Genomic DNA, 27,063 nt, shown 5'->3' with positions numbered 1-27,063 from the left:
AAGAAAATAGAGGAGTCTACTCAAAATCGCCTAAATTACAATTTCTCAAATTTTAAAGGAGCTTAGTCACGGTTTGCACATATTGAAAAGTTTAGCCTCAATTTTTCAAATTCGCCATTTGCAATCTGTGTTAATCGTCTCCATCCTTGTTCCTTTATGGTTTATCATGATGTCTTTGGTGTTTTCTATTTTATTACAATGTTATTTTCAGGTTTCCTACCACTTAAAGGTAATTTTGTATGTGGCCAAAATAACTCAAAATACTGTGACTGAGCTCCTTTAAACATTTCAAACAAATATAAATTAAATTCTGCCAAAAACCATTCCATATCTGTTCTTTCTTTGGTAACAATTCAGTACATTCACATGTATAAATAAAATACTTGCTAAACAGCCATTGTCCTCATTGACAATAGTTCATTTGCTCAGTGGCATTTATCAACAGGTACAACTAGTAATTGTTATTTGATCTGCTGCATTACATTTTACACTCCGAACACTCTAAAGGAAATTCCTGGATTATCTTCAGCAGTAAAAAGTAATGAAAAATATCTCTACTTTGTCTCACTCTCTGAGTTAAATGCTGGGTCATCACTCTTGTGTATGGCTGAAACCCAGTGTACTTTCTTTTAAACTCTATTATTTTACATCCATGTTCATGTCCTCGACAGATGCGATTGTTCCAACGTCTTGACGAAAAGCTGGAACACATGGACCGAGAACTGGCCACAAACCCTCAGTATGTTCAGAAGGTAATTGGTGACAACCGTGGACTGATTATTAGTAGGCTATTTTGTATGTGTTAATAGCTGTTAATGAAGTTATCAGTGGTTTGACATACAAACAAGGCAAAAGGGTCAATTTTGCTTTGTATTGACCCTTTCACCTCGTTTGTACGCCTTTTTAAACAAAGGAATGTTTGACTGCGGGCTCAACTGCAATAAGAGCTATTAATTATTGTTTTATCCTAACTGTTACAGAGATGAAATGCAAACATCACCAGAGTTACTAAAAATATCCTCATATACCTTACGTGGAACATTATTACTCATTTGAGAATTAGACCTAATTGCTCTCATTCTGTCTTTTATTGACAATTTTTACCTTTTCAGGCTATTTGAAACATACATAGTTCAGGGCAGATATTTTTAGGATATTTTATTTGCACTTAGGGGTTTTGAATATAACGGCAGAGTTTGTTAGCTAAGTCATGCGTGAAACACAGGTGGATGACCTATTGGAATGGATAGAAGTTGTAGACCGTGGACAAGAGTTATTTCACATGCTACCCCTCCCCACTTAGTGAAATCAAAATTAACTTTGATGAAGCTTAGATACACATGTGCAAAGAAGAGAAATGTTTTTTAGTCTAAACAATAAATAAACATCAAGTCAATTTCTGAACTTGTAAAATTTGTAACATGGATCAAGAAGCTGAAATGTTCAGACCTACATTTGGTTTCGTATTGGTAAGTTCTCATCGCTTTATTGTGGTGTTCCTTTGAAGCTCTCCAACATCCAATGTACACATCAATTATAGCAGTCAAGATACTGTAGTATCGCTAAAACATTTCAGTTCAAACTCAATTAAGACTGGATTGCTTAAACAAAGAGTGTCATATGATCTGCTGAAAATCTGCGATACATACCATGAAACAATCCCTTATTAAATGATGTTTGAGATGGCTGCCGGTCACATTATATCAATCAAAGTTTGAGTTGTAATCTACGTATATTGTTAGTTAATGGTAAGTAGGTAGCTGTCAGGTAAGATTATAATGAGCAATGTCAGTTTGTGGAATGCCATGGGTGCAAACAAACAATGTCAAGGGAAAATTGACTTCATAATCCTTGACAAGTTAGATAATTGTCCAAGAAGGAACAAATATACTTCGTTTTATTCTGTTTTTGGTCGTTTATATTGTAGTGATTCAATTGTAACATGCATGCAGAGACTCTTAGTTACTGTCAAGAAAGATTATAGTAACCACTGTCAGTTTGGAGTATGCCATACTTTTAAACAAACAATTTTAACGGAAAATAGACATGAATGACCTCATTAGCAGCAGTAAGTTCAATAATTTTCTAAGAAGGACTAAATATCCCTCATATTTTTTTGATCTGGAAGTTCCATTGTTATGTTCTGTTTCTTTAACAAACAACTATATTAAGGTTATCACCCATTAATAAAAGCCTTAAGCCATGGTTACCCTGAAACAAGGATATTACCAGTTCAACTAGAAATCCTAGAAAATTGAAAATTCAGTTCTTCTTAAAAGTGCTAAAATAATAATTTTACTTTTTAACACTTTTTAGCATGTTTCAGAGACAATTTCAATGTACTACTTTAACAACAATAAGCATATAAGGAAGCTCAAAATTGCATGATGAAATTTAAAGAGTACTATCTTGAACTGATAGAAAAGAGTTCCATGAAATAGCTTTAGGGAAATAGCAGTAATAGAATACATGTATTTACTGGCAAAACCAGGAGAAGCAACTGTTCGCAGTCGCAGTTTGTTTGTGAAATGTTAAATGTGGGAACGGTTAAATTTTCCAGGGTTTTCCATTTAATTTGATTGTATTAATTTTGTTGGCTTTTTAACGAATAAGAAATAATTGTATCTGTATCTGTAGTAATGAAAGTTCAAATTATCTAAAATTAATAGAAACAGTTTTGTAGTTAGAAAACTGCATGCCAATAACTTTTTATTTACTGAAAAACAGTTGTAATCAGGCATTAAATACAGTCAAGCCTGTGGTTGCAACAACCTCTTGTAAGCAACCACCTCCCCTCAATTACCAATTATTTCCCAATATACCAAAAGTTTCCAAGTCAAATCACTATATTTGGAACCTCTTGTTAGCAACCATCTCTGGTAAGAGACTGTGACCACTACTTTTAGAGTTAAAAGTTTGAAATTTTCTTTAGTTTTTAACCTCCCGTCAATGACCACTTGAAAATTAATGGAGCATAAATTGGATAATACAGTGTTGTAACATTATCGCATTCCTGGGTAGTACAAGAGATGTGAATTTCTCAGTGGGAAGTACCATACTTTTCTCAAAATTGACTTTTCACATGAATAAAACATTTAAAACATGGCATAAGTCTCTGTAGATACCATATGCTAATGAGGCAAAATTAAATGTACTCTACAGGTTTGAATTGCTTATCTGAAAATTGATATACTTTTATAAAAATAAACTAGTAGTAATCAAAGATTATAACAGTGCGTTTGATGCCAACTTTGAACTCCTGTCTAGATTGCTAAAAGCAACATTTTTTTCTATGAAAAATTAACTGAGGTTTACTGATAGATATAGTGACAAAGTCCATTATTTTCCTGTGGATTTAGTTTTTTGTTTCCTGGTTAGCAAGTAGAGGTCCCCTCTATAAAGTACAATTTGAAGCAAGCAATTGTAGCCTGCCTAATAGTGTTTTGCGGCAGTTACCCCAGATTAAATTGCAGTAGTCAAAGTGAGATTAAACAAGAGCATTGTATATGTTGAGAAGTGTAGATTATGGGAAAAGGGCTTAATTTGTTTCATGGTTCCAGTTCTGGAGGCTATTTGTTATAAAGTTTGTTGATGTGTGTTTGCCATGTTACCGATAGGTTTTCATATTCTGAGTGATTTCACAGAGGAAACTTTTTGGAACATTATCAATAGAGAACTCAAGTGTCTCAGGCAGAGTAGTTAGTGTTTGTCTGGAGCCAATCAATGTAAATTCAGTTTTAGTAGCATTCAGTAGTGTTTCCGCCAGAGCGCGCCATTATGGGAATCCGCGTTACAATCAGAGATGGCCTCCAGAAAAACGAAAAAAGGGCCAATTTGGCCCTTTCCTTTTACAAGACTGCAGGCTTAACACAGGCATAATATTTTAAAAGCCATCCCAGGGCTGGAAATTGTGACGATACGGTCGCCACTGCAACAAGCATTTCATCCTTGGTGACCAAAAATTCTGGTTTAGTCACCATAATACGGCATGATGGTGACTACATTTCCCTGTATTGATGATCAATAGAGTCCTAAAGTGAATGATGTCACAAAAATAAAATTTTTGAAATTATGGAATATGATGTCATATTCTTATAGAGGATCCTAAAAGATGCCCTCATCCCAAAAATTAGCTCTGAATTGCAATTCCCGATAGAGATATAAGGGATCGAAGTTTGATAGCATCCCATACAAACCCTTCAAAATTTGTTTCAGTTCCTTCAGTTTAGAACTGACTCAAAATTAGAGAGATTTATATGGGGCAGTACCAAATTTTTATCCTTTATATTTCGGCTGGGAATTACAATTAAGAGGTAATTTTTGGCAAGGACCCTTTTTTAAGAACGCTCTATTCAAAAATGCCGCCAAATCCCATAATTTCTCAAATTTATTCTTTTGTGACGTCACACTTTAGGACGCTATGACGGTTATTTTGTCGCATGTTATGTCCTTCTAGAAATCATATTGAAAGATCTTTGTTTCTAAAACATTCAATGTAAGAAAAGAAGTCAATCCGTCCTTTTGCTTTGCTGTATTGATTCTCTCATATTGGAAAACTTCCAAATGGCTGACCAAGTTTGAAATCACCCTATTATGCACTGCAAACCCTTGATCATTGACTACGTCATGTAGGCCTAAGGATTGTTCTCTTGTAATGCATGGATCCTTCATACTAGTATCTGATTCAAAAGAAACTTTATTGAGTAGAAACCCTTCAAAAAGCACTTACTATTGAATTTTATCATAGATCCTAATAAACTGCTTTATTTTCCTTGGTACCCTGATACATTTTTTCCTTCTGTAGCTTTTAGTTTATTGGCCCCTTTCCTAAAAAATTGGCCCCTAAAAAAGATCTTCAGGGTCCACTTTGGCCCTCAAGTAAAATTTTCTGGCTGTAACACTGATTCAGAGTAGCCTGCGAACGCAGACATATTTCCAGCTGTCACTTGTCTTGGCCGAAAATAACGTCTGCGAACCTGAGCCAGGAAACGATTTCTGTGACGTAGGAATTTTAAGCCAATCACAGTTTATGTTTAGAGGTGATGTCTGGAGGTGATATCTTGAAATTCATATAATTGATCATATTCAATCCTTTCACGTACTTTTGCAACTACGGAGATGACTGAAATTGGTCAGTAGTTATTTACTGTAAATCCTTGAATTAGTGCCTCCCTGCAAATAAGTGCTCCTTTGAATAAGTGCCCCTGCTATCAGCCAAAATTTAAATTAAGTTTCTCCCTCAAATGAACACCCCCTCCCCTTCCCCTGTTTTATGGAAGTTTTGGTCATGTTCAAAGCAAGTGATGGTAGTGAAGATCTGCTAATTCATTGCTTAAAGCCCAACGAACCTTGTGCAGCAGGCCTAGACCGACTAAAAGGGTTATATTACATAGTTCTTTAAGAGAGGCAGGATCCTTCTGAGACTTCTGAGGGACTGACAGATACGTATATTACAAAAAAACGATCATATGTGACCATCATCATCATCGTCATCTAGTCCTCTTTGTTCCATGGGGGACATAGGGCGTCCACAATTGCTTTCCATTTCTGTCAGTCCTGAGCAGCTCTTTTGGCTTCGCACCAGGTCATGTTGATCTCCTTCAGGTCCTTCTGTATGCTTCTGCGCCATGTAATTCTGGGCCCACCACATTTTTGTGTTCCTTGCGGATTCCAATCCATCGCATGGAACGCTGTTTCTCTCACCCTTCCTTAGTGTATGACCAATCCATTTCCAGCATCTTCTCTTTATGGCGGTAACAATAGGCTCTTGTCCAGTTCTTATCCATAAATCTTTGTTGGAAATCACCTCAGGCCAATATACTCTCAGAATTCTCCTCAGACACTTGTTGATGAATGTTTGTACTTGCTTTGTAGAAGCTGTCGTCACTCTCCATGTCTCTGAACCGTACAGTAAAACTGCCTTAACATTGGTGTTGAAAATTCTAATTTTGGTAGCTGTGCGCAGGTCTTTGCTTCTCCAGACTGGTGTAAGCATGGCAAAAGCTTGCTGTGCTTTCTTTCTTCTTGCTGCTATGTCTTCATCCGTTCCTCCAGTCTTATTCATCACGCTACCGAGGTATGTAAACTCTTCAACCTCTTCAATGTACGACTGATCACGACGAACCTCTCCTTGTTGAATGGCATTGATCCGCATCACTTTAGTTTTACCAGGATGGATCTTAAGGCCTACTCTTTGTGCCGTGGTGTTCAGTCGTTCCATTTGATTGTTGGCATCCTGAAGCCTATGCGATAACATGCAGATGTCATCAGCAAAGTCTAGGTCCTCTAGTCTCTGGATCATCTCCCATCGAATTCCCCTTCGTCTGTTGAATGCTGTTTAAGTCCCCCAGTCTAAAACCACTAAGAATAGCAGAGGGGACAGTAAGCAGCCCTGTCGTAAGCCTGTTGTCACTCTAAATGGCTCTGTAAGGGTTCCCCCATGGATTACTTGGCATCTGAAATTGTTGTAGAAAAGTTGAATCATTCTGATGAATTTCTCTGGTAGCCCATAGTGTCAAAGCAGTGCCCACAGCACTTGGTGGTCGATGCTATTGAAAGCTTTTTCAAAGTCTACAAAGTTCAGATACAGAGATGTTTGAAACTCGATGGACTGTTCAATAATAATCCGAACGGTCGCAATTTGGTCTGCGCAGGACCTTCCATTTCTAAATCCTGCCTATTCTTCGCGCAGTCTTCCATCTACATGCACCTTCATTCTTTCGAGCATAATACTGCTAAGCACTTTACTGGGGATGGACAGCAGAGTGATTCCTCTCCAATTTTTGCAATAGCTAGTGTCTCCCTTTTTTGGCAGTTTTACTAGTAGTCCATCTAGCCAGTCTTGCAGAATCTCTTCGGTTGTCCAGATAGTATTGAACGGATCATAGTATATCGATGGACGTTTGTCCGCCTGCCTTTAAGGCTTCTGGTGGAAGGTTATCTGATCCCACAGCTTTTCCGTTCTTTAGTCTTGTCAGTGCCCGTTTAATCTCTTCTTTCGTGATGTCGTCGGTGTTGATCAGTAATTGGTGGTTAACTTGTAGCTCAGGGGGATCTACAGGTGGATCCCTGTTAAGCACTGTTGCAAAGTGGTTATGCCATTCTTCAAGTTGACTGTTCAGTTTGGTGAGCAGACTTCCGGTGTTGTCTCTTATTGGGCAGTCCATGGTTCTTCTCTGACCAATGAGTCTGCGTGTGATGTTATAAAGCATCTTAATGTCTCCTTTGCGGGCTGCTTCCTCTGCATCTCTAGTCAAGTTGTTGGCATAAGTCCATTTGTCGTTCTTGCAACTTCTTTTGACTTCCCTGTCTTTCTCAGAATACTCTCTTAGTGCTTGTATCTTTTGCTGCCTGGTCACAGCTTGGTTGAGTTTCTCCTTCAATTTCCCTCTCTCATCCATTTTATTCCAGGTGTCGGATGAAATCCAGTTCTTTCTTTTATGACCAGCTTTACCCAAGACTTTGTCACATGTTTCAGCATATGCTTGTTTAATCACCTTCCACTTCCTGTTTGCTGCTTCGCTAGTTTGTTGTTCTGGTTGGTCTGCCTGGGGGTTTTGATGTTGATCTTCCTCATCTTCTTGGTGGTGGTCTTGCACCACTTCGTAGATAGCCTCAAATCTATTTTGCAGCACCACGTGGAATTCATTGAGGCATTGCGGGTCCTTCAGTTTGCTGACATCATATTGATGGCGTCCTGAACGGGGTCTCTTATGGGATAACAGCTTAATTTTTACTTCTGCAACAAGCAGGTGGTGGTCGGATGCTGCATCCACCCCTCTTTTGACTCATACATCCTGCATTGATGTCCTCCATCTACATGAAATAGCGAAATGGTCAATTTGATTTTCGGTTCAACCATCTGGTGAGATCCATGCCGACTTATGGTGCCTCTTGTGTGGAAATATAGAGCCTCCAATCACCAGATTGTTGAGGACACTAAAGTCTGCAAAGAGCTCCCCGTTCTCGTTCATTGATCCCACACCATGTTTTCCCATATTTTCTTCCCTGCCACTTTTATCCTCGCCAACTTTTGCATTTATGTCTCCTAGCACTATAGACTCATCACCTTGGTACTTTGTCAATTGTTGCTTGTAACGCATCATAGAATGCGATTTTCTCCTCCTCAGGTGCATCATTCGTTGGAGCATAACATTGGATGATTGTGGTTTTTTGAAAATGAGAATCTAACCTTCCTGTAGTTATCCTGTCAGACACTGGTTCCCATTCGATGAGACTTTTGCAAACTTTTTTGGAAAGCATGAAGCCCAGTCCTGCTTCGTGAGGATCGTCCTCATTTTCTTTACCCGAGTATAGGAGTACCTGTCCCATATTTAGTATCAGTCTACCAAAGGTATTCCATCTAACCTCGCTCAATCCGAGCACCTTGATATTGTATCTTTCCTTTTCCCTTGCTACTTGTGCACATTTTTCGGTTTTGTACTGAGTGTGTACATTCCATGTAGCTAGTCTAGTCCGGGCTTTTGTGGAGAACAACCTATTTATCGGCTGCTGCATCATTTGAAATATGTGACCATGCTTTGGGAAAAATTAAATAAGCGCCAAACTCGAATAGGCGCCCTGCGTCTTCTAAATTTGAAACAAGCACCCCGGGTGTTAAGAGTCACTGACTGGAAATATCGAGAATGGCTGGCCAGGTTAGAAAAATCGTAAATCCTGAAACTTTGCCTAAAGAACGTCTTTAGGGAGCCACTTTCGAAAATATTATTCCGATTTTCTAAAACTAGAACTCGGGGTAAACTTAGCATAAGAGCTTTACTTTTCTTCTATCTAAAAATAGGAAATTTTAAATTTTTTAAGCATTTTGAAGGATTCTGTCGATAGTTGAAGAATTGCCTTCTAAAGCCCCTATAAAAACGACAAAAATTGTGTAGTTTTAGGGTTTTAAAACGCATCTTGGTATGTGCGATATGGAGCTAAAACAAGTACTGTGCAAAAGAGTGTCGTTTCTACTATAATAATACGGAAAAAATTTGTGGGCAATCGAGGTTCACACAGGTGAAATACAAAAGTTCGTGACAGTCTCTTCTCAAATTTGCATAATCCGGTATGTTCAAAGAACTCTATTGTTGAGCACTATAGTCTGTTTTTGTTCCATTTGTGGGCCTTGCTTTGTGGGAAATATACAAAAAGAGAGTTGATCCATGTCGTTATTACATTATTGAAAACCAGCGGTGCCGGCGCAAGTTTGTATATGGATCTAGGGGCATCCTCCCCCAAAAAAATATTTTAAATCTAGGGGTTCGGAAATGGTATTTTTGACATTCTCCATGGTGTAGTTCTTAAGAAAATCAACCGAGTGGATGAACTATAAAATGACACGTACTTTTAGTGCATTTACAGCAATATATTTTGACGGTATTGTGAGCTTGATACATCTTTCTCAGCCCTCCATGATATATCACGGCCTTAGTACTGACTGACCTGCGCTTTTACACAAGCCCCCCCCCCCCCGTGTGTGGGAAGGAAGTGCAGAGAAGGAGGGGGCTTAAGCCCCCACCCCGGCTCTGCCGTCCCTGGTTCAGTAACGTGCATGGCAAGAGCACGCCGTTCGAAGCCAAGTCTTGCTACTGCCGAGCGGAACGGCATTAGGCCTGCCGTGCTATAAGTAGTCGCGCCGACTTTACTTCAGCCTGCCGAACTGAGTGCATGCATGATTTAAAACGTCGTGCTACTGCCGCGCTTGAGTCAAAGTTCTCGGTATTGAAACAATTTACAAGAATAGAACACCGGATAAACTAAGCATATTGAAAGCTTTATATTAATTAAATTTTGAGGGGTTCCGTCGACTGTTGAAGAATTCGAGCCCCTTTGGAAACAGCAAAAATTGTGTAATTTTACGGGCTTAAAAGGCGTTTTAGTTTGCCCAATATCGGGTCGAAATAAATACTCTGATTAACTTTTGGTCTTCTTCAATCAGTATTTGGAACAAAAAATCTGGTAAGTAAGAACGTGCGCCAGCAAACACAAACGTTTTTTAAGGCTAGGGGAACTTTTTTGTATAATTGACGAAAATTGAAAAGTCTCTTCATAGAATGACTACTCGCTATGTTTCTAACAGTGTTTTTTTGTCGTTGTTGGTTTCTTCAATTACTTAGCCTTAATAGTTTCCAAATAACAAAGAAAGAGGGAAAATCGGTGGTTAAACTGACAACTGTTTCCATAACACGTTATCCCCTGTCATATTTTTCGGCTCGATCCTCATAAATGGTACCGCAAAAGCTCTCGCGGTGGACCTTTTGAAGATTAACCCCCTAAAATGTACGACGAGCAACCCCGTTATTTTTATATGAGTCTCCCCCACCCCCCCCCGGAATGAACAAAGTTTGCATGCCGTGTAGCGCGACTTAGCTTCGGCGTACTCTTAGGTACCGTGCCAAACTGAATTCCTAGCCTGCTGCATCAGCTGCCGTTGTTAATATTTGTAGCATGTAAAATGGCCTTCAGCAAAGCAAGCGTCTTCCGATCTTCTGGTTGATTGAACTTGACGTTTGGAATCACCGCTGTTCTCATGTTATTGCCACTGCCGGGACAAATTTATTTGAGGTCGGAACGGCAGAAACGCGACATTTGGGCTAGGCCGAATTCCAACCGAGGTCAGATCGCCGGATCGATTTCAAACAGCCTTACTCCATTTTTCAAGAAAACTTGCTTCCTTGGTCTGGCTGGATCACTTCAATGAAACCTCTTCGTTTCATTTCGTGCATTTAGTTAATTCGTTTTCCATCAAGATCAAAATCGAGACACATGTTAAAATTTACTTTAAAAGACCAGCCTCCTTTCGAATATTTGCAGGCTGGTCAAATGTATGTAAATGGAAAGACAAACCCTAATATATGTCTCTATTATAAGCAAGTGTCTAAACCTCAATAATCGAGGAATTTTAATTGGAGCTAACTGAAAATATATCTTACGTGACGCCAGTCACGTAATACATGTAGCGTGTTTAGTCTATATGACTTTGAACTTATATTTTGGGCTTTTTCTGTAGTTTTATGTACCTTGCTTGAAATAATGAAACAATGTTGTAATAACGACATGGATCAACTCTCGTTTTGTATATTTCCCACAAAGTATGGCCCACAAATGGAACAAAAACAGACTATAGTGCTCAACAATAGAGTTCTTTGAACATACCGGATTATGCAAATTTGAGAAGAGACTGTTGCGAACTTTTGCATTTTACCTGTGTGAACCTCGATTGCCCAGAATTTTTTTTCCATATTATTACAGCAGAAACGACACTCTTTTGCACAGTACTTGTTTTATCAAAATGCTTAAAAAAATTTAATACTTCCTATTGTTAGATAGAAGAAAAGTAAAGCTCTTATGCTAAGTTTACCCCGAGTTCTAGTTTTGTAAATTGTTTCAATGTGAATACCGAGAACTTTGTCAATTTTCCAGATATTTTTTGCATATTTAATGAGGCAAAAAGCTATTTTTTTGTTTTTTGCAAATTTCTCAAAGTCTTTAAATTCTAAGAAAATGGGAATAATATTTTCGAAAGTGGCTCCCTAAGGGTGTTCTTTAGGCAAAGTTTCAGTATTTACGATTTTTCTAACCTGGCCAGCCATTCTCGATATTCTCAGTCAGTGACTCTTAATTCAAAGATTTACAGTAAGTCAGTTGGCTCACCCTGTTAAAAGAACAGAGTGACTCTAGCACATTCCCATTCATTAGGAACTATACCAGAAGACAAAGATTTGTTAAACAGATCTGTACAGCACCACAAATGATCCTCAACTACAAATGATCCCCAGACCAGAAATGATCCCCAAATTGGACTGCAAATGATCCCGAAACACAAATGATCCCGCCGAAAAACGAGGGATGGCATGGAGTTTGTTCCTTGGGTCGAGGATTCAATTTTTAACATAAACAGTAACAAGTCATAACTGACCATATTGTATATAGATATACTGAATTCCCATGATGTGAAGTATTTATGAAATAATTCATATTTGAACTGCGGTTGTAGATGAAAGTGAAGAATGATCATCGCAGTAAATTTTCCAATATAAGCAATTGAAGGGGTGAGTGCAAAACCATGCTAAGTGACGATTTGGGTGAAAAAAAAAATTTTCGCGAAAGGGCTTGAATTTTTGCATGCGGTCTTCAATGTAATAGAAAAACGTGGTCCTGTATTTTTGTCGCTGGTTTTTGCTTCGTTCATAAAGACGCCGCTAGGAAAACCGAGTGGTTTTTCTGCATACGCAATATCTCGAAAACGAAGCGAAGCTTAGCGGAAAAACTACAGGACATTGTTAACATACCTAAACAAAACTGTATGGGAAATTTGGAGCGTTTTCGACAAAGTTCACTTTTGATTAAAATACCTAGCGCCCTTTTCCCGCCGAGGTCTTCAAATAAACGAAGCCGGGCCTTTGTTATGATAAACAGAGCCGACCCTTTGTTATAGTAGCCAAGCCAAGCCTTTGTTATAAGTCGAAGTCTCGCCTCGGTTTATTATAACAAAGGATCGGCCCGCCACGACCGCAAGGACTTTGATTTTACTTAGAAACCAGCAAAATGTCAATTTCACGCAACTTATATAAGCTCAAATTTATTGATTTCAGGTCAAAAGTGGTTAAAACGTTGACTCATGTTAACGCGCGACGGCAAGGATGTTGATTTCTCTTAGAGAGCAGCAAAATGTCAATTTCACGCAACGTAAAAGCTCAAAAATGTTGATTTCAGGTCAAAAAAGGTTTAAATGTTGATTTCATGTTAACCCGTGACGGGAAGGTTGTTCATTTCACTTAGAAAACAGCAAAATGTTAATTTCACGCAGCGTATAAGCTCAAAAATGTTGATTTCAGGTCTAAATAGGTCAAAATGCTGATTTCACGTTAACGCGTGACGGCAAGGATGTTGATTTCACTTAGAAAACAGCAAAATGTTAATTTCACGCAGCGTATAAGCTCAAAAATGTTGATTTCAGGTCTAAATAGGTCAAAATGCTGATTTCGCGTTAACGCGTGACGGGAAGGTTGTTCATTTCACTTAGAAAACAGCAAAATGTTGATTTCACGCAGCGTATAAGCTCAAAAATGTTGATTTCAGGTCTAAATAGGTCAAAATGCTGATTTCACGTTAACGCGTGACGGCAAGGATGTTGATTTCACTTAGAAAACAGCAAAATGTTAATTTCACGCAGCGTATAAGCTCAAAAATGTTGATTTCAGGTCTAAATAGGTCAAAATGCTGATTTCGCGTTAACGCGTGACGGCAAGGATGTTGATTTCACTTAGAAAACAGCAAAATGTTAATTTCACGCAGCGTATAAGCTCAAAAATGTTGATTTCAGGTCTAAATAGGTCAAAATGCTGATTTCACGTTAGCGCTTGACGGCAAGGATGTTGATTTCACTTAGAAAACAGCAAAATGTTGATTTCACGCAGCGTATAAGCTCAAAAATGTTGATTTCAGGTCTAAATAGGTAAAAATGTTGATTTCACGTAACGCGTGACGGCAAGGATGTTGATTTCACTTAGAAAACAGCAAAATGTTAATTTCACGCAACGTATAAGCTCAAAAATGTTGATTTCAGGTTTAAATAGGTAAAATATGGTGGCCGGAAAATAGTGTTAACATCTGGAACTTACTTTGGTTATCTGGGACAATGACTATCTGCACTGAACAAATAAACATCAAATAAGCACTTTTCCAAATACAGCAACGTCTTAAATGGCTAAAAATCACGAGATAAATACATATTTTTCGACCAACGCGATCGTAGCTTTATGTCACGCACCGCCTAACAGTTTAACAAATTAACCCTTCTGCGCAACGTACGGGTCTCCATACATCTGCATGTCCGCTGATCCCAGAAGTTCAAAACACTACAAATCATGCCGATATGAAATAAAATCAAAGCAACCTGGATCACAGATCTATGTTACAATCGATCGCTACTTGTTGGCCATTATTATCTTTAAATGAAAAAAGCCGAAACAATCTAGTTACCAGTTCGAGAAACGCGAGCAGAACGTGATCGCAATGCATGCCGGGAAGGGTCTTTACACCTCGTGTGCGGGAAAACATGGCGGTCGATACAAGACAAATTTTATAAGTCAAAAACCAGTTCTCGCTTTCCAAACTTTGACACTAGCAACGCTTGGCAAATGGGCCACAACTCACGAGAGGGTATTTTTCTTGGGCAAGAACTGCTCTTGGACTTTGCTGCCTGGCTCGATCTGACTTCGAACGCCGATAACACGATTACGGTATATCAGCTACCTTCGAAGTTTCAGAACACATTTTGATTCTTTAAAACGTGCTGATGACTTACGGGTTTATCGAGGCTTAATGATGCCTCTCAACCACCAGGCAGGCACACAAGGTACTTTAACACAATGCTTAAGATATTAGTTGACAGAGCTCTAATGCGGCACATCTCTTTTTAGTTCGATGGTATTTCGTTTGCCGCTCGATCGATTCACGTGTTGTGCTCACGTCACAATAGCCGATGTAAACAATCTGTTCCCAGATTTCCGCTCTATATATGCTGTGAGATTTGATTTTGACTTCATACACTATAAACAGTCTGCCTGTTTGCTGTTCAACAAATAAACTCCTAAAGACATGGCTAGGAAAAGCCAAGTATTTTTGCATACGTTATAACTCGAAAACGAAGCAAAAACCAGCGACAAAAATACAGGGCCGCCTTTTTCTATTACATTGAAGACCACATGCAAAAATTCAAGCCCTTTCGCGAAAATTTTTTTTTTCACCCAAATCGTCACTTAGCATGGTTTTGCACTCACCCCTTCAATTGGAAAGAAGAGGCGTGAAAAAATCAGGGCTTCAATGGGATTTGAACCCGTGACCTCCGCGATAATTGAGAATTGAGTTCATATCTTCCCATGAAGAGTGAAATGATGTGAAGTGTCCACTTCACATCATTTCACTCCTCACCGGAAGATATGATTTCAATTAATTGACCTTGCTCCCAATGTGTGGCTTCATAGCTCAGTTGGTAGAGCATTGCACCGGTATCGCGGAGGTCACAAGTTCGAATCCTGTTGAAGCCCTGATTTTTTCAGGCTTCTTCTTTCCAATTGCTCATATCGGAAAATTTACTGCGATGATCATTCTTCACTGTCATACTGAATTCCCATGTTAAAGAGTTTTTCAGATAAATGACCTTATCGCCAGCCCCCCACATGTAAAGAGGGCAATTGATTGTCCCACACAATCAGTGACCAGCTTGGGCAAGTCGGACAGGCTCCCCAAACGGCATCACAGCTCCGTGCTGGCCTTGTCAGCTATCTCGGAAGTAACCCCACCACCCCTGATGGTATTCACTACCATGAATTTGTTAATCATGGAGGCTGGGATAGTTACCTTAGACGGATGTCAATGGATGGCAAATGGGGCAATTGGATTGCACTATGGGGACTAACTAATATGCTAAATATTCCAGTGGCATTGGTATCTAGCCTGGGAGAGGCAGGATTGAAAATTATTAACCCTATTGCTCGCGAGGAGGAAGCTGGCGACTTCAGAGAGTTCAGCTTTGCTTGGCCACGAAGCAGAAGTCCATTTCACAGCCTTGAGCCAGCTAGTGATGCTGCCAATCCAAAGAACGTTGTTTCTGAATTAAAAGAAAGGTATGGCAAAGGTAAAGTCGCCAAGGAGATCTGTCCAAACTGTGGCAAAAGATTCCTATGCTTTTCACAAGGGGTTTTTGGGGGCTCAAATGGTATGCTGCAAGTTTACTCTGACGATAACGCTTTTTGCAACAATTGTCAAAAATATGAGTTTGATTAGATGCTAGAATGGACCTGACCTGCTTGGACTTTGCATGGACATGGATTTATTTTATTGTTTGAGAAAATCTGGGAAGAAGAAGAGATCCCTTCAGAACGGAAGGAAGGACTCCTGGTCAAGATCCCCAAGAGGGATCACACTCCTGTCTGTGCCAGGGAAAGTACTGAACAGAGTCATCTTGGAAAGGTTGAAAGGGCCAGTAGATCTCAGCCTCCGGGATCAGCAAGCCGGCTTCAGGCCAGGCAGGTCATGTACCGACCAGATCACAACACTGCGAATTATAGTGGAACAATCAATTGAATGGAACTCCCTCCTTTATGTAAATTTTGTCGACTACGAGAAGGCTTTCGATAGCCTAGACAGGGAGACATTATGGAAGCTGCTCCGACATTATGCTGTACCCTTGAAGTTCGTCAATCTGATTCGGAACTCTTAAGAGGGTTTGTCTTGCAGACTGGTTCACGAGGAGCAACTGACAGAGAAGTTTGAGGTTAAGACCGGGGTGAGGTAGGGATGCCTGCTGTCACCCTTTCTGTTTATCTTGGCTATAGATTGGATCATGAGAGCTGTCACAAACCAGAAAAGAAACGGGATCCAGTGGACCTTGCGGTTGCAGTTGGACGACCTGGACTTTGCAGACGATCTAGCGCTTCTGTCACACAATCATCAGCAGATGCAGGAAAAATCATCAGACCTGCATCGCACCTCAATGCAAGTAGGACTGACTCTCAATAAACAGAAGACAAAGATCATGAGGATCAGTGCAAGCACTGATAAGCCAGTCAAAATTGAAGGGGAGGAACTGGAGAAAGTTGAGTCTTTTACCTATTTAGGCAGTGTAATGGACAAAAGTGGGGGAACAGACACAGATATGAAAACTAGGATCAGCAAGGCACGATCAGCATTTAACATGCTAAAAAAGATCTGGAGCTCCAGAGAAATTGGTACATCCACCAAGGTTTGTTTGTTTAACTCAAACGTTAAGTGGGTATTGTTGTATGGAGCAGAAACATGGCAGAAAACCAAGGCATCGATGAAGAAGATCCAGACCTTTATTAATCAGTGCTTACGTAGAATCCTAAGAATCCATTGGCCAGAGACTATCAGCAATGAGAACCTATGGGCAAGGATGCAGCAAACTCCAGTGGAAGAGGACATCCGATGAAGGAGATGGGGCTGGCTTGGCCATACGCTACGCAAACCACCTAGTAGCATTGGCCGTCAAACCCTGAACTGGAACCCCCAAGGTCAAAGAAAGAGAGGGAGACCACAGAACACCTGGCGGCAGGAGCTTGAAAAGGACATTAAAAGGACTCGACACACATGGAAACAACTTGAAAGGATAGCTCAGGACAGAGGAGACTGGAGAGTTGTTATTGGTGGCCTATGCTCCAGGAGGAGTAAAGGGCCAAACAACTGGATTTATCCGTGGCAACTAGAACATAGAAGGGAAATGAAAGACTTGGTAATTATCTACGATGCTGGAGCAGGCCATGCTGATCTGGGTCACCAAGACTCTTTTGTCAAACTGTAGTTCAGCAGAAAACGCATAATTCCAGGCAATTAAATTACCAAATACCACACGCAAAACAAAATAATTATCACTGAAAACATTCTTTTTATTATAGGTCTATCCATTCTTGGAACAAACTAACAACAGATATAAAAAGCGTGGACTCATTTCATACTTTTAAAAGGAGGCTTTTAGATTTTTATGATGATAAAACCCTTTCTTATAATGTGGGCTTCCGATAGGTCAGAGAAAAAAAGTCACATTTCATGGGATTTCCAGAGACAAATTCGCGGAAAAAATGGCCAATTTCACGGGAAATTTGCAGGAATTTTCCAGGAAAATTTCACTCAAAAACAATCAGAAAAAAATGGCCAATTTTGTGGGAGTTTTCTAGGAAAATTTTGCTGGAAAGTGATTGGTTTTGCACTGATTTGATGAGCGTTTGTAACCAAAAAAGACGGCAATTTTGCCTTTTTTTTTGGAAACTGATGAGTGTTAGCCTATGCAATAACAATAGCAACAGAAACACATACTACTTATAAGTGTGGCTTTTGTAAAACCGACGATTTTGCAGGAAAATTTGAGCAACTCTTTTGGACTATAGTACGTGTTTGCATTTGATTGACGACAAGGTACATCGTGGCCACAGTAAGTGCCCAGTTTTCGCAACATTAATCTAAGAATGCCTGGTAATTTTTGGATGTTGTTTAGTCGTTGCAGTGACGAAGTTTCATGATAAATTTGCAAGTTTACAGCAACTAAACAGCCCCAACAGCCAAGATAAGTTTCAAATCTGTTGCACTGACATGTATTTGGTACGATTTCCAGTGAATTTCGCAGTATTTGCGTGTTTTAGTGAATTTCGCAGGATTTCACGGATTTACTTGAAATTTGCGGCTCTGTGACTGCACAAAATATCAGAAGCCCTGTATAATCTCCCAAGTAGTGAGGGTGTAAGTTAATGAAGTCATTTTAAATGAACTTGATTGTAAACAACATTATATGATAATTATTACTACCATATTTACCCACAGATAGGTCGCACTTTTTTAACAGAAAAATGGGACCAAAATTAGGGTTGCGGCTTATACACAGGTACAAGCATTTTGACACTTCATTAATATGCACAAGATCTTAATGTGGTACACTAAATTGGTGTTTTAATGTTCACTTCAAATTGTTCCTTAGTTACAACACATACAGCTAAACATTAAGTCCATATCTGTGAAGGATCTTGATTGTCTCTGCAGCAATGAGCGCATCAAGTTTTTTAACATGTCTTTTGTTTAGAGTGGTCAAACACAGCTTGCATGGAATAGCCACTCCTCCTTGTGGGCCTTTAGAGTGCTTCCTTTTCCCGGTTACTTTGCAGGAAATTTCACCGCTGTTCTCAATAAAATAGGCTGCAATTCTGCTGAATTCCACTGGCAAATGTCCAACAATTTTCTTCTCGTCGATGCTGAGCTCTTGATAAACAGCCACTGCAAACTTGTCGTCTTCGTTTGACACTTCTCGATCAGTCAATAACAAATCACCAATTTAGGGTTTCCAACTGCTTCCATAAACTTGGTATCCTCTGATTTCACTATCCATTTCATAAGTGCATGTAGCTCCACTCATTTCTCCTCTTTAATTTGCGAACTGTGGCTTCTAATTTAGGACGATCTCGATCTTTCACATTCAACTCATGTAATGCGATGTGACAGATGACACGCACATGCTTGCCGATTTATGTAACCATAGTAATGCACAATTTCTCATCCAATCAAGTCCGATTGCATCAAACTTCAAAGGCCGTGTTTACGTTGTGTGAAAGTAAAATGTGAAGTCATTTCTAGCAAATCCTGAAACCAAAAGGTTCTTCCAGGATATTGTATACAGCACGCTTCAAACTTATCGTTGTTACTTGTGCCATAGAAAAAGGAAATCAAACAGCAGCACACCAGTTCCAAGTTGATGAGAAGAATGCTAGAAGGTGGCAATTACAACAAGAAACACTGAAAGGTCATTGTCGTGGCCAGAGGGCAGTACGCTATTGCCCAGCAAAATTTCCTGAATTGGAGAAAGAACTGAAGGAATGGATTGACGAGAAGAGAAAGCCCGGTATTGGAATTTCCACCACAGTTATCCGTCTAAAAGCAAAATCAATGGCAAAAGCCAGAAACATTGCTGAGAGTGAGTTTAAACTTTTGGTATATTGGTGTCATTGCTTCGTGGATCGACATGACTTGTCAATTCACCAGAGAACGACAATTTCACCAAAACTGCCTGAGAACTTTGAGGAGAAACTTCAGAAATTTCAAGCCTTTATTATTGCTGAGGGAAAGAAGTACAAATTCAAGCTCTCACTGATTGGAAACGCAGACCAAACCCCGCTTACTTTTGACATGCCTGCAAATTCTACAGTGGACTCAAAAAGGGAAAAAACAGTGTCGATCATGACAACTGGTCATGAAAAAGATCGCTTCACAGTGATGCTACCCTGCCTAGGAAATGGAACAAAACTTCCCCCCTATGTGGTGTTTAAGTGGAAAACTCTACCAAAAGATTTAGTGCTTACACGAGGCATACATATTCGCGCTCAAGCTAAAGGGTGGATGGACGAATCACTAGTGAAAGAGTGGTTAAACACAGTCTGGTCCAAAGTTGGCAGACTTCTACAAAAAAGAAATCTCCTTGTGTGGGACTCCTTTAGAGCTCACTTGTGTGACAATGTTAAACGGGTTTTGAAAAATTCACACACAGATGTGGCCATAATACCAGGCGGGATGACAAGTCTTTTACAACCATTAGACATAGGTGTGAACAAGCCCTTCAAAGACAATTTAAGACAATATTGGAACAAGTGGATGCTTGATGGAAACCACACATTCACACCAGCAAGCCACATTTTTAAACCTGACCTGAGCCAGATTTGTCAGTGGATTTTAGACAGCTGGAATTCCATTTCCCCTGACACCATCAGACGTTCATATCTCAAATGCTGCATCACAAATGCACTTGATGGTACAGAAGATGATATTCTTTGGCAAGAAATGGACGAGTCTGATCCCTTTGCTGATGATGACAGAGTGGAGTCAATTGTAGACGATGAAGGCGAACTGTTCTATGCTGGTGAAGATGAAGTTTCAGTCTTAGATGTTAACGAACAAGAATACCATGACATTTTTGGTGAAAATGACGTTGATGAAAGTGATTTTATTGGATTTTAATTTTGATATACTGCACCATTACAATTCATTTCACTCGTGTTTGTACATAAGACACACAAACTTGCCTTTGATTTACTCTGTATATAAAATGTCACAAAAAAGTTTCGGTTTACTGTTTGAACATTTTCACATTTGTGTATATGGTTAAAAATAAACTTGACTTGATACACATCAGCTGCTGTTGATTTAAGACTGCTTTGCTTAACTGGTTCCTCGACCTCATTTTTTCCATGAAGACCAATTGAAAGTTTGGCGTGCAGCCTATACACGGATGCGGCCTATCCACAGGTAAATACAGCACTCTTACTACTACCTCTAGGATTATAATTATTATTACTATTTTGTTAATATTTATTGGAGTTGAATATCAATTGGGACATCGTCCTGTTTTCTGCTCCAGTTGCTGATGCTATTTTTCTCTTCATTTTCTTTTTTATCGTACATGCAACAAATTCAATAAAGAAAAAAAAGAAAGAAAAGATAAGGTTCTTCTGTTCTGGTTAAAATTGTAATGAACTGTTATGACATTCCGTTGTGGTTGTTCGGTTGTTGTTAGCGAGTTTTCGGTGATTTCATCTGCGAAGTAAAATTATCATGAAAATTATATTTAGATCCAATATTATGTACAATTCGTTTCTGAGTGCTGTTAAATATTCACGAACAATTGTTATAGGTTGAGTCGAATTTTACACTCATTTTTCCGTTACATCTCATATTGTTAGGCATTTTGAGTAAATTATTTAACATAGAAATCACGTCCAAATAAAATTGACACAAGTTGTTTATGTCTTAGTTATGGTAGCATTAAGCTGTTATTGTTGTAGATCGAGCTTGTTGAGAAATGGTATTTCTGTTTATGAGCTTTGATTTTTTCCTGTAATTTTTCAGATGAATTGTCAAGAGAAAATGAGATGGATTTGCCATGAGAGTGATATTTAAATTAAGTTTACGTTGTCGGTATATCTTTTCTTTAATTTGATCTAATTTATCATTTAGTTGATAAAAATAAATAAATGAAGGAAAAAAATGTCAACAATCCAGGAAACAGGACTCTGTGCCATTCGTCATTTTCCAGCAGGATCATTTGCGGTCCAATTTGGGGATCATTTCTGGTCTGGGGATCATTTGCGGCGCTGTACAGATCACTTTATGGACCTGAAATAATATCAGCACATTTATGAATCAACCTTGCAGAGATACTATCAAGTCCTGAAGCTTTTGACATAGATAAGCTATTCAGATGGGTTAAAACAACACCACTGCTAATTTGACAGAAGCCAATTTTGTTGTAATTGTCAGTGATATTAGTTATGTAACTCAACTCATTATAGTTGATAGTGGGCATTTCACTGGCTAGTCTTGATCCAGTTGTTGAAAAATGTTCATTGAAGGTGTTGGAAAGCTCATTTATAGAATCAGAAATGGAGATACCATTTTAAGTTCAGTTCTTTACTATTTTGTTGTTTTTGCGACGTGACAATGGTTATTGATCATTTGCCAAGTTCTTGGAGGCTTATCCTCCGGTAGAATAAAAGCATTGTAATAGTAAGATGCCATAGTAGTTTTGACCGTATTATTTATTGTATTTCATAACTTTTGACAGTTAGCCCAGTCTTGTGGATTCTTAGTTTTTATTACCTTCCTTTTGGCAGCATCGCAACAGCACATACCTTTGTTCAGTGCTGACTTGATGCAAGGCACTTTGTTTAATGTGGTACATGCTGTTTGAATGGGAGCATGCTTGTTAACTATACTCAGAAATTTAGTTTTCCAATTGGACCACAGAGCATTAGGATCTTCAGAACTATTGCAAGACTAGTTTCACATCTCAGAGAAATATCTCTGCAAAACTTCTCTTGATTAAAATTTCGAAAATTTCTGTAGGAGGTGGTAGAGATCGACCCTAAAAAGGTGAATAGAATGAAAGTTTATGACAAACATAGGTGAGGCTATGATCGCTGATGCCAATATGAAAGACTTCAGAACAGACTGCCCTGTCAGTGTAATTTGTAAAGATCAAATCAATTAGTGATGAGGAGGATTCTGTGATATGAGTTGATTCATTTATTAATTGTAGGCAATTAGTAAGCATCAAATACTCTTACAACGTTTAAACTGGTCTCTCCACTGAAATTCTGTAATATTTTCCGACTTTCTATCTACCCATAAATTTTTAAAGTCAGCGATACAGCTAATTTATAGTATGCTCAACCTCCACAAATTCATCAACTAGACAAAGAAGACAAAGAAGCAAAGGATACTCTTGAGGTTTAAGTAGTGCTTTCTGTTGAAAATCTGTTAACATTATTCTCAATAACTGCTATTATAGTCACTGCGTAATATAAACAATTCACAATACAGTTGTGAAAAAAATATGCAATACGACTGCAAAGAGCTCAAAATAATTATAACAATTAAATAACAATAGTTTATGCAAAATTTTGGGGCAAATGGAGTGAATTATGGCATACTGGAAAATAGAGAATGATACTTGGTGTTTGTTTTTGTACTTTGAATGTATTATATGCCAAACCTTTTTCAAATTGTGCCTGCTTTCAGAATTTGAATTTTTGTGGCACATCACTGATTTATAGAATGTCCACTGTTTGATGCTCATTAACTCATGAATTGGGTTATCAAGTTAAGAGTTGTAGTGGTGGATTAGGTTATTCAAATTCAGGGTTGGTCAATTGTATTTTAACTTCCCATCACAATTCTGCTGTTTTGCAAACGCATATATTGTTTGACATGTCTAGGACAACATGTTACATAACTGTGAGTGTTGCTCTAAAAATGGAACTGTTAGTTCAAATAACTCAAATTGAATGGTTGTTAAAATTTCTGGTTAATTTGTTGATCAGCAGAAGTGTAGTTCCTACAGCCCCTCCAATTTTTTTTTAGTCCAAAACAATATTGACACATTCTTGATCGTGATGAAAAAAAATTTGTTTGAAACCACGATTTTCATGAATTTTCAAAGTCCTGAGAAATCGCTATGATGAAAACCACTACCGGGACACACATTTTGTGAAATCATTCAAGGAGATCAGTTGCACATCTATAAATTATTTGCTTGCCTTGAGTTGTTGTAACATCAATATTGGCGAGAAAATGTATATTAAACTGTGAGCAGATGAAGTTCTCAGCAGATTACACTAAGCACTTCAGCAACCAAGATTTTGAAACATTTCATGGCCAGGTTTGATCAATCCACGAGTCTGCAATGAAGAATTAGTAAAGATGAAATTAGAGTTACAAGGACTTTGGCTTGTTCAGGTTACAGAATTTTGGTAGAAAATCAAAGCAAGTTATCTTGTTGATTCAAAATATTGTTGTTTAAATGCATTAAGTGATTTTAATGAGTGCTGCTGATTTGATTTAGAGTTTCAAATTTTCTCAGTCTGTGTACAGGTACACTGCCAATGATCGCCTCAATTCAGCAGTTCACATTTGTGTTTAGTATAATTATACACACTCAGTGATCTTGGTGTTTCAAGCAATCTGATCGCTTTGCTATCTCTGGCTAATTAACAGGAGGTGAATAGTAGTGGATATTTACTGAGCCGCAAAGTGGTGAGGTAAATATCCATCACTTTCATCGACACTGAGGTGAATAATTGTTTTAGTACATACCACACAAGCTGAATAATTAGCGAACCAAAACGTTATTTTATGTATGACAAGCGGTCGGAAATTTGCAAATCTCTCGCACCGGCTGCTTGGAGGTGAACAGTACTTGCTAATTACCTCCGAGTTAACCAATCAAAGCATGCGAAAAGCACTATTCACTTGTGTGGTATATACTAATGAACATTATTCACCTCCTACCGAGTGAATAATGCATGATCCAAGCAAAAACAAAATGGCCAGTGTAAACTCGCGTTTCAGAAATCGGAAATCCTGAGAATACAAGAAATACAGCACAAAGATCGCTGTGAAATTTGGCCTGAAAGTTTTCAAAGGAGAGGAAAGACTTACCAACATTCAACTTTCAAGTAGTATCAGGACATGTCCTTGGCATTCACAGATTTCATCAATCAAAGCAAAGCCAACCACCAAGTCGCTCTTCACCCAGCATTGGCAGAAATGAATACTGCAGGGTTCACTAGCAGAAACGTCAAGTGCTATTAAACAAAGCATCTTCATGTCGTTGTACAAGAAAACATTCAGTTTTCCCCCAAAGTCCTGCACACACTGTTTATTTTCTGGTTGATCCTTCCCCAAATTTTCATTTCAAGTGAAAAAGAAAACTTTGATTGAACGGTGAATTGGTTTTGCAGCAGACTTTTGATTAAGATTGCTAATTTGAATGCTGTTAAAAGACCATTTTGCTATATTGTGACGAGGATTTTCTCAAAGGTTAACTAAATTTGCCATGTTTGAAAATTCTGTCAATAGTGTTGTACATGCTTCATGCCGTTTGCACATTTTTCACACACAAACAGAGAGGTCAATTAGATCGGCATTAACGGTTTCCTTTTCGTCCATTGTTGAAATCACTTTGTGTGTATATACTAAAACAATAATATTGGTCTTTCTCTCTGAATAGCGGCAGAATATTTACCCTGCCGCTTTGCTGCTCGGTAAAGATTCTGCTACTCATCACCTCGATTTCAAAGAATAATTGTTAAATAGTTTAGTGATCTGCACAACTAGTCACCAGTAATAATTCATATTTGAGTCCAGAAATTGCCATGCAAACATTTATCCCAAGTCAGGGTATTCTGTTATTTTTTTTTTAATTCTTTGACATTATTCTGTACATTTAATTCAGCTTTCCATGCCATGTGAAGGTCATTCCAACACTGAGCTACATCAACTGGTATATCACATATTCAGTTTTTTGTTAGAACTAATCTCTGGCTTTATCGACAGCTGCTACAGTCAAAACCAAGCATGATTGCTCACTGCTTGTAATACATTTGAAAAGCATTCTGAGTTCTGATTGGTTTAGAAGAGTGCAGTTTTTAGGAAACAGTGCAGACAAAGTTGATTCAGTGCAGGTAAATGAACATTTTACTGCAAAAAGTTAGATGTTAAAATGAAAAACATTAGAAGACTGCCAATGATTATCTGACGTATTTCAAAGGTCACCTGCAATCTTTTCAAAATCAACCAAAGTGTCTGAACTGTTCTGGAGACTAGCCAAGGACTTTCAATGATTTCCAAAAATAATCCAAAGACTGTTGAAGGTCACTCAAGTAATTCCGAAGGTTTTCCAACATTGCCAGAAGGTTTGCATACACTTTGGGACACTTTCCAAAGATGTTTGAAGGAATAAGATCACTGCTAGTGTAAAGTGTGTTTTCTGTGATTACTTATAATCCAAAGTGGCAAATTACCACTTTTTTGAAATGTATTATTAGCAAGTAATCACTTGATTTATCTGGTGCAATTTGGAATAAATAAACTCTTGTAAATTTTTCAAAGCCTACAAATTGAACTCGCAAAATTTGGGATCAAATGGGCTTGTGAAATTTTGGTAGCCTAGTGTCCACGTTTTGTCCCTTTCATTTTGTAGCAGAAGGGGTTGATAAGCAGTCTCATTGTGAGGGCACAAAGGTCACTTGGCACTTGACCAAAAATTTCTTTTTGTATTTCAGGAAATTTTCAGTGGCAAATGGAACAGCAATTTGCACACTGTAGAAAAGAGCACAACCTCACGAGCTATGGCCAAATTTCTGAAAATTTCCTATGGGAAATTTCCGTTCCATTTAATTTTCATCCCGAAATTTGCAGAATTTTCGGTTGAATGGTTCACATTTTGGAAATTCTAGAACTTTCAGATTTTCTAGAAACTTTCCAAGAAAATTTCCCCTGTTTCAAAAGTTCCCCAGGAAATTTGGTCACTTTTTGATTGCTTTGTTTCAATCCTATTTTTTGAGTAGCATGAAACAGTCTCGATGTGGCCATCACAAAAAAGAGTAATTCGCCATTTATATGCATAGAAAAGGCAGGAGCATAGAGTCAGAATGAAACAAAACCTTTATTTGTTTTCATTTTTACAACTCACTGTCTGTCGCATTGTGAAACGGAACTAAACAGTGATGATAAACAAAGTATAAGTATTGTTATAAGTATTGCTATTACTCACAAGAAATTCCGAACTAAACACAATGGAAATCGCCTTCTAAAAGTAACATTTCAGTGAACAGGACATTTTTCTTTTATGACTGAACTTCATACAAAGGGATAAACTTATCCAAAAGTAAATGCAAACAAGCTCAGTCAAGAAATTTGTGTTTGAAACACTCAATTACGTGAGGAAGCTCCCAGTCCCTCGATTCATTCAGTGGAACTTTGTTTACCAGTGCTTTCTTTAGAACTAACAGATCCTTATCAAGGGCTGATCTTTCAATATATTTTATTTGATTTTGTTTACAAAGTCACAGCCTCATGACTGCAAAAAAACTAGATCTGGCTCTCTGCCCTGCACTACTGAAAAGTTCTAAATCGATTTTGGCCTTCACTTCTTTTTTCCAATTCCTTGATTATAGCTTTTAGTTCTTGTAGTTGTTTACTGACTTGTGGATGCTTAGCTGGTAA

At 38.4% G+C, this 27,063-nt stretch overlaps 1 protein-coding gene across 4 annotated transcripts in view; it reads left to right on the top strand.

Moving 5' to 3' along the window:
* The window catches only part of LOC110051717 (COP9 signalosome complex subunit 3-like), a 226,401-nt gene that overhangs the window by 190,542 nt on the left and 8,796 nt on the right, over positions 1-27,063 (top strand). For all 4 annotated transcript variants that reach the window (XM_089292882.1, XM_089292883.1, XM_089292880.1 and 1 more), the window contains one exon: positions 672-752. In XM_089292882.1, coding sequence (XP_089149008.1) covers positions 672-752 — 81 coding nt within the window. The remainder of the gene's footprint in view (positions 1-671; positions 753-27,063) is intronic.

Source organism: Orbicella faveolata, unplaced genomic scaffold (genome assembly GCF_042242905.1).
Source record: "Orbicella faveolata isolate gen_17 unplaced genomic scaffold, um_ofav_v1 contig_24, whole genome shotgun sequence".
NCBI classification, from domain to species: Eukaryota; Metazoa; Cnidaria; class Anthozoa; order Scleractinia; family Merulinidae; genus Orbicella; species Orbicella faveolata.
This window is presented reverse-complemented; position numbering and strand designations above follow the sequence as displayed.